Raw genomic sequence first — 13619 nt, 5'->3', positions numbered from 1 at the left:
AATGTCTGCATGGGTTTCCTCCGGGTGTTGCGGTTTCCTCCCTCAGTCCAAAGATGTGCAGGTTAAGTGGATTGGCCATGCTAAACTATCCAGGGTTCAGAGATGTGTAGGTAAGGGGCATTAGTCATGGGAAATGTAAAATAATAGGATAGGGGAATGGGTCAGAGGGCGATACTTTTCAGAGGGTCAGTGTGCACTTGTTGGGTCAAATGGCCCATTTCCACATTGTAGGGATTCTATGATTCTATGCACAGTATGCCAGTTATCAAATGTCTTTGTGAGTTATATTGACTATATTGTTGGTTTGTTACCAAATGCAAATCTTACATTAATGATATGGATGTGTGAACAATTGAATCAATGATTAATATTGGTTTCCAGCATTGATCCATGTGATAGCTATGTTCAAGCCAAATAACTATCTTTATCCTCTAGATTTCTACTCAGTGGACTTTCACTAAATTGGTTATTTGTCCACTGACTCCATGGGGACATACTGTCTGAATCTGGAGTTGTATCCTTTTTAATTTTACTGGTTTATAAAATTTATTTTCCATTCTTGTCTCAATTGTACTAATTGCGATTATGGTGTGAAACTTGGTCATGCTATTAACCCTGTTGAAGGGCTTATGCCCAAAATGTCAATTCTCCAGCTCCGAGGATGCTGCCTAACCTGCTGTGCTTTTCCAGCGCCACACTCTTGACCCCCATGCTACTAACCCTAAACGATATATCAGTGTTGGGTCAAACAGATTTTTTTTTTGTTTAGGAATGTCCAGACTTAGTAAGAAAATGCTTTACAGTTTAACATATAAAAATAAAATTGGCAATTACAGAGACAGTTATATTATTAAAACATTCCTTTTGATATAAATGGTACCAAAAGAGTAAATAAACCAAAATAACTAGAAATGGCAGCAGCAAATACCTTGCACACCAGAAGACATGTTCGTTTCATTTGTTTCTGCACTTTCACAACAGTTGTTTCACTTGGATATTTGAAGTCAATGACAGTGAAAAACCGGTGGTAGTATGTAGTATGAGTTTGCAACTGAAGGATATGAAGAAGTACAAAAAGGCTGTGCTGCCAAATGCTTCTACCAGCCCTAATCAATTTTGCCCAAAGAACATTAACATTGCCCTCAAAACAATACCTTTGTTTGAGCTTCTCCAGTATTTTATGTTTTTATTTCAGATATTCAGTGTCTGCAGTATTTTGATTCAGACATAACTCAATTCTAAAAGTGAATCATCACAGTCAGCATCTGTTATGTAGTTTATGTACGCTTACACGCTTCTCTCAACAGCCAACAAAACATTTACAAAATTGAACGTTGAAAGTAAAGTGACAATGATACTTTTAAAACATTTTACACTCTGAACATTTAGTAATGTTATTTTGTATTTGAAAGATGTTTGATTTATTTCTGTTTTTCCCCAATACTTCTCCTTGTACCCCTTGCTGCTGAGAGTTGATGGTAGTCTTTGAATTAACATGTTTGATCATTTGGGGGCAGGTATTTTCATTCGAGAGAAGATGTCTGTTACAATGAGAGTTCAGGCTACTGGCCTCAGTGAGGGCTCTGGCTACTCATTGGCTTTTGTTTGCTGCTGTCACCCAGAGCTTAAGGGGTCTGGCTACTGGTGCCAGACAATAAAACACTTTCGATTTCTGAAAACATAAACGCATTTTCATAAACTCTACATTATGGCTCACAGCTCTGTAGAATAAACACACAGGAAGTACTACAAAGCTTTCCAAAGATGCAGCTATAAGAAATTAGGACCCTCTAAACTAGGTTTTCCTGTTCAGAATGACTTTTTAAAATAAGCTTAGCTAATCCAATACTGAGAAAGCATAAGCAAAGTTGTGCAAAACAAAAGTCACAAAGTTTCAATCTCAATACCAAGGTCACTTAATTCCCAAAGTGACATCAGGGAATTGCTTGGTACTATGTATGCATCCTTTATCCACAGAAGTGTTTAGAAAGAACAAAAGCTGACCCTGATTAGAAGATAGACAAAGAGGGAGGTGTGTCCTGATATCTTGGAATCTGTCCTGTAATCATTGGTTAAAAAGATTCAAACAGATGACTGATTTAGTGCAATCTACTAGCCCCTGGAATTAAAGTAAATTAAAATGTCCTTGTTGGGAGGCAAAGGAATGTCTCTCAGATGGCAGTGTACATCGGGCAGTTGCCTCTTCAAAGATCAACTAATAAAATTGAAGGAAGACCTTAGGGAGATTCCTTAAAGCTTCTGCTGAATAGCAGGATGCTGTCATCACAATCTGTTGAGATCAACATGTTGTTCTAATGCTGATATCAGTCCTCAACTTTCACCAGTTGTATAGTTTCCTTGTCTATTTAGCTAATGTATTGTATCAAACTGCTATCTCTTAATAAACATCTTAAAATTACTTACAAACAGTAGACAGTCTATTTTACGCAATGTGGACCTCAATCCTAAACCTTACACAGTCTAATCAAAACAAAGTTCAAGAATAGAAACTCAAAATGAATATGTTTCACTTAAAAATACTTAACTGTGCACACCAAATAATAATAGAACGGTTACAGCATAAGAGGATGTAATTGAGGTAACTGCAGTGCAGTGGTAGCGTCCATGTCTCCAAAACAGTAGGTCTGCGTTCAAGTACTGCCTGCCTTGGAAGTGTACCATAACATATCCAAACAGACTTTTTTTAAATGGAACTTAGATGGAAGTAATTTGGCTTCTTGTGCCTTTGTCTGCTCTCTACAAGAGCAACCTGCTTAGTCCTAGTTTCATGTCTTTTCCCTGTAGCCCTACAAGTTTCTTCTGTTCAGATAACTGTCCAAATTTGAAAACTATGACTGAATTGGTTTCTTGAACTGTCCACCAGAAACTTTTTTTAACCAAACACCATAAATCAGTAACCTCTGGCTCTCCATCAATTGGAACGGTTTCTCCTACATTCACTATTGACATTCCTCATGGCTTTGAGTACCTTGATCAAATCAAAATATTGAATAAGACTGTGTATTGAGTTAGCAATTGTTGATATCGTGAGAAAAACAAAGAAGCTGTATTGATGTTGGAACCTTTGTTTATCCACTCCATGATCAATATGTGTGTTTAAATGCTTTCATTCTGGCTGTGCAAATATAAGATCTCCTAAAATTACACATTAAATTACAGCAGCAACAAGCAAATTATGACCAATTTGCTGATAAAAGCCAATATTCAAAGGGAATCTCCATTGCCCTGGGCAGCTTCCAAAGATAATTACAGGACTTTGCGAAAATGAAGGTCTGTGAATTAGAATGAACTGAGACTAATAGCTGTCGATGTTTGATCACTTGGATTTAAATTAATTGTCACTACAAGGGATAATGAATGTCAGAATAAGACATTAAAGTGAAAAAATGCAACTTATAATTAATTGCTCCAAAATGGAGGATATTTCCCCCATCTTATGAATGATCAAGTTTATTCTTATGAAGAGTAAGGTACAAAAAATTGCAATACGAGAAAGCAGTCATCAGCAAGGTACCAAGAATTGCAATTTGAATTTTTCTTAACGATTAGTTCTAAAACAAACTACTTTCATTCTCAGAACAATCAAAAGAGTCCAAGTCATGTTTTAAGTCCAAGTGGAGTTTGCACATTCCCCCGATGTCTGCATGGGTTGCCTCTGGGTGCTCCAGTTTCCTCCCACAATCCAAAGATGTGTAGTTTTGGTAAATTGGCCATGCTAAATTGCCCATAGGGTTCAGGAATGTGTAGGTTAGGTGCATTAGTCAGGGGTAATGTAAAGTAATAGGGTAGGGGAATGGGTCTGGTTAGATTACTCTTCAGAGGGTTGGTGTGAACTTGTTGGGCCGAAGAGCCTGTTTACACACTATAGGGATTCTATTCTATTTAATTCTAAATATACTACAAAAATTTGTGTTACAAAATATAAATATACATGGATGACATATGCTGGTGCAGCACAAGTAATTTAGTTGGAAGATTTTTGCTAATGATTTTTAAAAAACCAGCCCACATAATTACCTTCTAATTTAAGATCTTGTCCCTGAGCAAGACTTTTGTGGTCTTGATTAGAGGTCATTGATGGAACTATTAGTCTGACATGCTTGTATTATTTTTCATTGGACTACCCAGCTGGACTTTAGATACGAGACTTCATGGTAAATGGAACCAAAGAGCAATCAACGGTGTGATTAAAATAGACTGAGTAGCAAGACAAGGAGTAAGAAGATACTGTGCTAAAATTTCAGTTATGAGGGAATTTAGTAGAATCCGAATTCAGGATCATTTCAATCAAATTTCTTTATTTAAAGAAGATGAGAGGAAGATTATAAAAGATATCCTAAAAATCACAATCAGCACAATTTTCACGACGTGGTTACTTACAATCTTGAGCTCAATTGCATTGCTTATTGCTCTGATAATAAATATACTACTAAAATTCAAATGCAAATTTGTGACAATTTACCACATGTATCAACTGGACAAACAGGATTGAGGCCTTCATAAAGCTGAGGTCTGATTTGTAGCAGAGTTTATATTGTCTGCAATTAACACTGTACCTCACAAATTTAATGTGTTAAGTTCAATTCTCAACTCCTCAGATTTTGTCCATGCACACATGCAGAAGGCCAGGACAACATTCAGACTTGGGCAGACATGGCAAGTAACATTAGTGCCACATAAGTATCAGGCAATGATAATCTTCAATGAAATGAAAATCAAAAAAGAAAAAATTATATTGTTCTGAATCTGACACCATATTTTATCTTGGGGCTAATTTTCTAAAGCTTTAGCACAACTTCTTTAATTTTGGACTTTTTGCCTATATTTTTAAAGTCAGGAATCCAAATAAGAACGAGCAAACAGCCCACAGAAATATTAATTCGCCATTTGGATACAGAACTGGCGCAAAGGTAGAAGACAGAGGGTGGTGGTGGAGGACTGCTTTTCAGACTGGAGTCCTGTGACCAGTGGAGTACCACAAGGATCAGTGCTGGGTTCACTATTTTTCGTCATTTATATAAATTACTTGGATGTGAGCTTAAGAGGTATAGTTAGTAAGTTTGCAGATGACACCAGAATTGGAGGTGTAATGGACAGCAAAGAAGGTTACCTCAGAGTAACCTTCTTTGCTGTCCACAATATTGATCTGATCAGCCAATGGGCTGAGGAGAGGCAAATGGAGTTTAATTTAGATAAATTTGAGGAGTTGCATTTTGGAAAAGCAAATCAGGAGCAGGACCTTTACACTTAATGGTAAGGTCCTGGAGAGTGTTGCTGAACAAAGAGACCTTGGACTGCAGGTTTAGAGCTCCTTGAAAGTAGAGTCGCAGGTAGATAGGATTGTGAAGAAGGCATTTGGTATGCTTTCTGTTATTGGTCAGAGTATTGAGTATAGGAGTTGGGAGGCTATGTTGCAGCTGTACAGGATATTGGTTAGGCTACATTTGGAATATTGCGTGCAATTCTGGTCTCCTTTGTATTGGAAGGATGTTGTGAAACTTGAAAGGGTTCAGAAATAATTTACAAGGATAGGAGAGGTTGAATAGGCTGGGGCTGTTTTCCCTGGAGTGTTGGAGGCTCAAGGGTGACCTTACGGAGGTTTATAAAATCATGAGGGAAATGGATAGGATAAATAGACAAAGTCTTTTCCCTGGAGTGGAAGAGTCCAGAGCTAGAGGGCATAGGTTTAGGGTGAGAGGGGAAAGTTATAAAAGGGACCCAAGGGGCAACCTTTTCACGCAGAGGGTGGTGCATGTATGGAATAAGCTGCCAGAGGAAGTGGTGGAGGCTGGTACAATTGCAACATTTAAAAAGCACCTGGATGGTTATATGAATAGGTAGGGTTTGGAGGGTTATGGGCCAGATGCTGGCAGATGGGACTAGATCAGGTTGGGATATCTGGTCGGCATGGACGAGTTGGACCAAAGGGTCTGTTTCTGTGCTGTACATCTCTATGACTCTCTATTAAATATGTTGGATTGAAGTTAGATTTTGCAATATTGACAATGAATACATTAACTTGTTCATTTGGAATTCCTTTATTTCATGTTTCAACAATGGCTTAAATGTGACACGAGTCAGTGACTTCATTAATAATACAGACCAAAGTATTTAATAGAGTCATAGAATTATAGAGGAACCTCGATTATCCGAAATGTGGATTATCTGTCAAGATTGCAAGGTCCCAACGCTTAGCTAAACCGTGTTAGCTGGCATTTGATCATCCAAACATTCGATTATCCGAACAAAATACTCCCCGCAGGCGTTGTTCGGATATTCGAGGTTCCTCTGTATACAGCACGGAAACAGGCCCTTCAATCCAACTGTCTATGCTGATCTGATATCCTCAACTGATCTCGTGCCATTTGCCAGCAATTAACCCATAACTGAGTAGACTAGGATTATTTTGATTTGAATTTAGAAGAATGGGGGAGGGATCTTATAGAAACATATAAAGTTATGAAGGGAATAGATACAATAGAAGTAGAGAGGACGTTTCCACTGCCAGTGGAACTCAGATAAGTGGGTATAGCCTCAAAATTAAGGGGAGCAGATTTAGGACCAAATTGAGTTGGAACTTCTTCATGCAGAGGGTTGTGAATCTGTGGAATCCATGCCCAGTAAAGTAGTTGAGGTTTCTTCATTGAATGTTTTTAAAGCTAAGATAGATAATCTTTTGAACAGTAAAGGAGTTAAGAGTCATGGTGAGAGAGCAGGTGAGTGGAGCTGAGGCCACGAAAAGATCAGCCCTGATGGCCTACTCCTGATCCTATTTCTTATGTTCTTATGTAAACCCTTCATATTAAATGTAACTATCCAGATATCTTTTAAATGTAATTGTACCTGCCTCCACCAATTCCTCTCACAGCTTGTTCCATACATGCACCATACTGTGTGAAAAATGTTGCTCTTCAGGTCACTTCTAAATCTTTCCCATCTCACCTTAAACTTATGCCCTCTAGTTTAGAACTCCCCTATCCATGCCCCTCACAAAATACACATTTCCACCAAAATAAAATTCACAATGACTCCATAAAATATAGAAGAACTAAGGAACAATAACAGTCACACCTTTGTTTCTAAATCACACATCCTGAATTTCTCAGTGAGCAAACTACAGCACATTTATACTGGACTGCAAAATTTGCACAACGTGTGGTCCACTTTAGCCTAATACCATCAAAATTGGCCTTTCTCCAATTTAGAACTTCAACTTTTAGATTTGGTCTATCCTTTTCCATCACTATTTTAAAATGAATAGAATTATGGTCACTGGCCCCAAAGTGCTCTCCCACTGACATCTCAGTCACCTGCCCTACCTTATTTCCCAAGAGTAGGTCAAGTTTTGCACCTTCTCTAGTAGGTACATCCATATACTGAATCAGAATGGTTTGGAGAATTCAGGTTATACATTTCCTTTGTATCTGCCCACTCTGTATTTAGCACGGAAACAAGTCCTTCATTCCAACCATTCCAAGGTTGCTGAATAAGGCCTCATGTTCCTATCCAAATGAAATTAACCAAAATAGCCAATTTTATTTTATCCAAAATCATCCACATACTGAGGACGGAGAATTCACTGACTATAAACAATCCATGTCGTGGACATTTTTTAAAAAACTAGATATGGCAAGTGCCCACTTTACATCACAGCTTCTTGACAGTTTTCAAAAACCTATTTGGAAATGCAAATGAAACACTAAATGCTATGAATAGTATGTGGAATTACTTTTAAACAACCCACAGATATGCTTGAACCCCGTCCATTATAACGCTGGTGTATTTTCTTAGAGTATATACAATGACATCAGCCTTCACTATATCAGACATTTGGTTGAGCTGGTTTTAAAAATATTTCCATGCACACTTCATGTTTCAAGAAACATCCCAAAGTGCTTTACAACCAATGCGTTGCTTTTGAGGAGTCAACTTTGTAATATAGGAAATGCTGCCACCAATTTGCGAACAGCAAGGTTCCACAAAACAGCAATGTGAATAATTAGACATTCTGTTTGTGTGCAGCTATCTGAGAGTTGAATATTGGATTACAAAAAGAATATTGGTAAAGCTGACATTTTTAAGCTTTCCCTCCTTACCTCATCTCTTGTCTAGCTAAAAGGAAATGTTTTAATGAATGCTACTTCATATCTGGCCAGAAGAACGAGCGCCTGAGTGATCTAAGATTACTAGGTTCTTTATTGTATCTTCCATTTGCGCAGCACTTCCACCATGTATCACAGTTTGCTGATTGGGAACGTGCAGCATGGCAAATCAGAAACACAAAAATACCCCTAACATTCTGCAATGTAAGATACCTCAAGTATATATCACCTTGTAAATGCAACCAATGAAAGACTGTAATATCTATTACAGCACTAATGATCAGCCACATTTTATACCTGCTGTTATGCTACTTTCAGCAAATGAACACTTCAAATCGAGTCCGAAAAGGTTTTAAAAACAAACTCCATTAGGATGTCCCCAACCAGTCTAAAATTATAGAAGTGTTACATCTAATTACTTTTACAAGACCTACCTGTAATCTTTAGTCAGTTAACCGTATCTACAATTCCAAACATCCCTTAGGCCGTGATAATATGCAAATTGCAATTTGTGTCTCTCACCTCAGATTTTTCAGCATGTGCAATTATATATATAGAAATATGCAAAATTTCTTAATGTTTTGTTTTATTATCTTTTTCTACATTTATTCTATATGAAATGGATCATTTCTTCAATATGTTGTTGAGATATTGATTTTAAAAATATTTAAACTTACTGCAACAGAGATTCTCCCTAGCACATGCTCAGGGATTCTTCTATATACATCCAAAGAACCTCCTGAAGAAAATTGTAATGGAGGAGAAAAAACGTGAATGTATATTAAATTAAGTTAATATTACTACAATTGTTGACCGTAAGTTCTAAAATAAATTCTTATGACTTGATACACTGGAGGACCCTATCTGTTTCAAGGTCAAGTACAACATCTAATTACTTAAGGTACTATTAATATTTTAAATACACCATAAATAATGTTAATATAGTAATTGGGGTTTAAATTCTAAATTACATCCAACAAATTGACATTCACAAAAGCAAAACATTTACAATTTGTTTTATCCATACCTCTAAATTGCAATGAAAATCTTGATTGTTACATCATTATTATTTGACAAAAGACATACATACCAATAAACTTGATAGTTATGAATAACACAAAATATTGTACTATTATAATTCTGTTTGACCAGACAGGACTCTTTCAACAATGGAGGAATAAACAAGAGATAAGTGACCCATTAGGAATAAAATTCGAAACTACTTCAGTGGAGGGAAAAGTCAGTCCAGAAGATGTGGCAGACATCGCTTTGCACACTAAAGGTGATTTAATATTAATCTTTTCCTGCAGGCTTCTGCAAAGCATATTTTGCTCTGAGATAGTTTTTAAAAAAAATATCCTTTCATAAAAGTGGAGGTCACTAACAAGACAAGCATTTCTGCCCATACCTAATTGGCCTGGATCATTTTAGAGGGCAGTGAAGAGTCAGCAACATTGCTGTGGATCTAGAGTCACGAGCAAACCAAACCAGGTAAAGAGGCAGGTTTCCTTCCCTAAAGGTCATTAGCAAACAACTATTGATGATAGTTTCATCATTGTGGAATCACATTTTCACTTCCAAATACTATTAACTGAATTTAAATTCCACCAGCTGCCATGGTAAGATTTGAACCCGTATCTTCAGAGAATAGGCTTGGCCCCTCTGAATAACTAATCCAGTGACATTATTACTGCACCACCATAACATGATAATGATAATAGCACTTTTATTTCTAAGACTTCCTGGTTTTTATCATTTCTGGCCCATAAAAAATGCTATTCTGGTGATAATGGCACACCTTGCTCAGTATCGCATTAGTTTGTAGAATCAGAGCAGAATATGTGTCAGCACCTATATATTATACCTCTAAGCTGAGTCACTTTCCATAGAAAAACAACCTCAAGCTGGGTTAAAAACAATAAAATCATACTCATAACATGGGTTACAGAATGTGGAATTATATCCTCAGTGTGGACCAGTGACTGTGGAACCATAAAATAAATCTATACTTGTAGAACTATATCCCTGGCATGGTCTAAGAGCTTCCTGACATGATGGAAGTACTGAGCAAACAGCATTATAAATAGTTTTTGGCAATACAAATACAGAAGCAACCAATGCAAGAAGCCAAATTATTTAGCTAGTTATACTGTTATTCATCTGGTATGACAATGCATGGACAAGCCTGGGTACTGATCATTTGAGAAATCATACCTTTTTATATAAAATAGTTCTTCTTTTCCTTTTGTATACCAAGCACAGACGTTCATACAGCCCTAACCAACTTGGCTGTTTTGTATCCATTGAAAATGCATTACATTCTATCAAGACATCACAAATCCTCTAAGCTATATGCCAAATTGAAATGTTGCCTATTTGCCATCTAAATCGGGTTTCAGGAATAGTTCAAGTGCCATCAAATCTAGGTATATTCATAGATAAGCTGCAGGGCCAATGTGGATTTAAATGTAACAAGTTACTGCTGATAAGCTGATAATGTTTCAATACAGACTCTGGGTTAGGCTTCATTTCTCTAACGCATTCTAAGCTGCTAAGAGTCTCATTCATTCCAGTTATGACTTACATACCCTAACAGAAAGGGCCATACCAAAACAGTCGTCAAATTTGCAGACTCCCAGTTTTAAAAAAAACCCCACAGCAATTAATTCAAATTCATACAAAAAATTGATGCATTAAATAACCTACAAACTCACCATCCATGAATTCTGTACATATTGATATCCTGTTTTCCACAAAAAATGCTCCATAAAATCCTATTATATACGACGAATCACACTGTAAGCAGTTGAATGACCAAAAAAGATTAAGAATGAGTCTCACAATTGAACGAAGTAAAGCAAAGCTAAAATTAGTACAGAAAAAAGCTGAAATATTACCTTATAAAGAATTTCTAGCTCTGACATAATTTGTTTTTGAACTTCAAGTGTAATGTCTAAAGGAATAACCTGCAATAAAATAAATCAATATGTTAACGTGCTAATTGACCAAATATATCTTATATATATCTTATTGACCAAATATATCTTATATATTGACCAAATATATCTTATATCTTAACAATAAACAGAGATCACATCAGTTGTCAGCAACCTACTGTAAATATTTTTCTATATAAATTAGGAGCTGTGGATTACCAATCTCATTGAGAAACCATGATTAAAACATAAAAGCCAATCTTGCTTGACACTGTCATGGTTGTAATGAGTGCAAAGCTACTCAAAAGGCAATGGTTCAGAATCAAGGCTGTAAATTTACAGACAAAGGTAAAGAAATCCCTTCTAAATTTCTAATCTACTCTTCTGAGAGCAGTGGGTCCCAGATGGTAACACATTCACCTCTAGATGAGGTTATGGGTTCAACCCACAGACCAGATTATATTATATAACCTAGGCTGACAACACAAGTAAAGAACTGAGAAAGTATAACATGTGAAGTTTCCAAGGTACTATTCAAAAAGTACTCCTCCTGTTCAAGATTACGCACACAAATAATAGCCACAAAAGAGACTGACAAGTTACTAGTGACAGATAGGATACTAGTCACTCCAATCTGAGAGATATAGCTCCTGCAGAATTATACTATATTTGTCTTTATAATCTCCACACACAATAAAACTCAAAAAATATTAATTTTGTGAGGGGGTTTAAATTATCGAACTGTTTTCTTGATCACTCTCTACTTTGTCTCACAAAGTACTGTTCATGAAGTCCATGGGACTTTCTGTAAGAGCTCTTTATTTACAGCTGAATCTATATTGACATTCTCTTCACACTAGGTTAGAGCTTTGCTCCCTTTCAACACTATACTTATCTATGTGTCTCTGACATTTACATTACATCATTATACATTCATCTAGTGTCAATCACATGCCTCTAGGTCTTCCTTCAGTCTCAGACTTTACAGGGTGAGTCTCTGTGGTGCTCTGATCAATCTCCTTGATCTGTTCTGATTTCATTCTGAGGACTAGGATGTTCTGCACCCTTCTTTTAGTGTGAGAATGTATCTTCGCTTGAGCTTCCTTCTTTTTCTGAGAAAGTTATACGGTTTAATTAGTGTTTTGTTCAATGACTCAAATGCATGACCATTTCTTCTAATAATCCTAAAAACTGTTTCAACTTTATATGATCTCAGTTGTTGCTTCCTTCTCTCTATTGATGTCATTTACATATTTTTTTGCAGACTACAGCTTTGATAACACTAGTTCACCTCAATAATCGATTTTAGTACCTCTTTTTGCCTTGTCCATTGCCACCATATTTTGTTTTGTTTGACACATAACCCCAAATAGTCTTCCAAAGTACTATCATTGGAGTCTAAGGGACTTTGTGCAAGAACTCTTTACCTACAGGATGATCTATACTCATTCTTTTCATGCAAGGTGAACTTTTGCTCACTTTCAGTTTGTTTTACTTAATTATGTGATTGATATTAATATTCATATTTCTGATGTTTATCCCATTAACTCACATCAATGTCCTAAACAAATGGAGACATTTTAAAAGGTTTATTATTAACTTACATAGTACTTGCTACTGTAATTCTAAGGTTCTAGCAACGTTCTGGGACCTATGTGGTGAACCTTTAGGTGGAAAATTAAACAGAATCAAGAGGCTATCTGAAGAAAACACTGCTGACATGAATCAATTATCTCCAAGAATCATGTCTTGTGATCAGTAGAAGAATCAAAAGCTTTTCTTCTTTCAATTTATGGACATTAAGGTTCAGAAGAGATTTGGAGAAAGTGAGGATTGCAGATGCTGGAAAAACATCAGGGCTCATCAGTTTGGGATTTCTGATAAGGGCTTATGCTCAAAATGCCGATTCTCCTGCTCCTTGGATGCTGCATGACCTGCTGTGCTTTTCCAGCACCACATGCTCGACTTCAGAAGAGATTTGCCAGGATGTTGCTAGGAATGGAGGGTTTGAGCTATAATGAGAAACTGGATAAGCTTGGATTTCTTTTTTCACTGGAGCGTAGGAGATTGAGAGGTGACCTTATAGAGGTTAATAAAATCATGAGGGCTGTAGATAAGGTGAATGGTCGGTATTTTTACCCGAGGGTGGGGTATTTCAAGACTAGGGAACATACTTTTAAAGTGAGAGGAGAAAGATTTGAAGAAAACAGGAGGTGCATTTTGTTTTAAACACAAAGTGGCTCGTGTGTGGAAGGAATTTCCAGAGAAAGTGGAGGATGCAGGTACAGTTACAACATTTAAAATACATTTAGGTAAGTACATGAATAAGATATGTTGGGAGGGATATGAGTCAAGCACATGCAGGCGAGACTAGTTTAGTTTGGGATTATGATCAGATGGACTGGTTGGACTGAAGGGTCTATTTCCATGCTGTACGACCCAATGACTCCAAGTACGTGTTGCCCCAGCAAAGATCGACTAACCACATACACGTACCTGAGCTTTTGTAATCTGTTTGATCTCATAAGTTCACCTACTAGACTTTTGAGAAATCGCTGAA

The 13619-nt window shown here is 36.8% G+C and overlaps 1 protein-coding gene across 5 annotated transcripts in view; it reads right to left on the bottom strand.

The window, feature by feature from the left end:
* map2k5 (mitogen-activated protein kinase kinase 5) overlaps positions 1-13619 on the bottom strand; it is a 274682-nt gene that overhangs the window by 76129 nt on the left and 184934 nt on the right. For all 5 annotated transcript variants that reach the window (XM_043677181.1, XM_043677180.1, XM_043677182.1 and 2 more), the window contains exons 10-12: positions 11021-11089; positions 10838-10919; positions 8801-8862 (exon numbers count right to left, since the gene is read on the bottom strand). In XM_043677181.1, the coding sequence (XP_043533116.1) occupies positions 8801-8862; positions 10838-10919; positions 11021-11089 (213 nt within the window). The remainder of the gene's footprint in view (positions 1-8800; positions 8863-10837; positions 10920-11020; positions 11090-13619) is intronic.

The sequence above is a fragment of the Chiloscyllium plagiosum genome, chromosome 36 (genome assembly GCF_004010195.1).
Source record: "Chiloscyllium plagiosum isolate BGI_BamShark_2017 chromosome 36, ASM401019v2, whole genome shotgun sequence".
In the NCBI taxonomy this organism is placed as follows: Eukaryota; Metazoa; Chordata; class Chondrichthyes; order Orectolobiformes; family Hemiscylliidae; genus Chiloscyllium; species Chiloscyllium plagiosum.
This window is presented reverse-complemented; position numbering and strand designations above follow the sequence as displayed.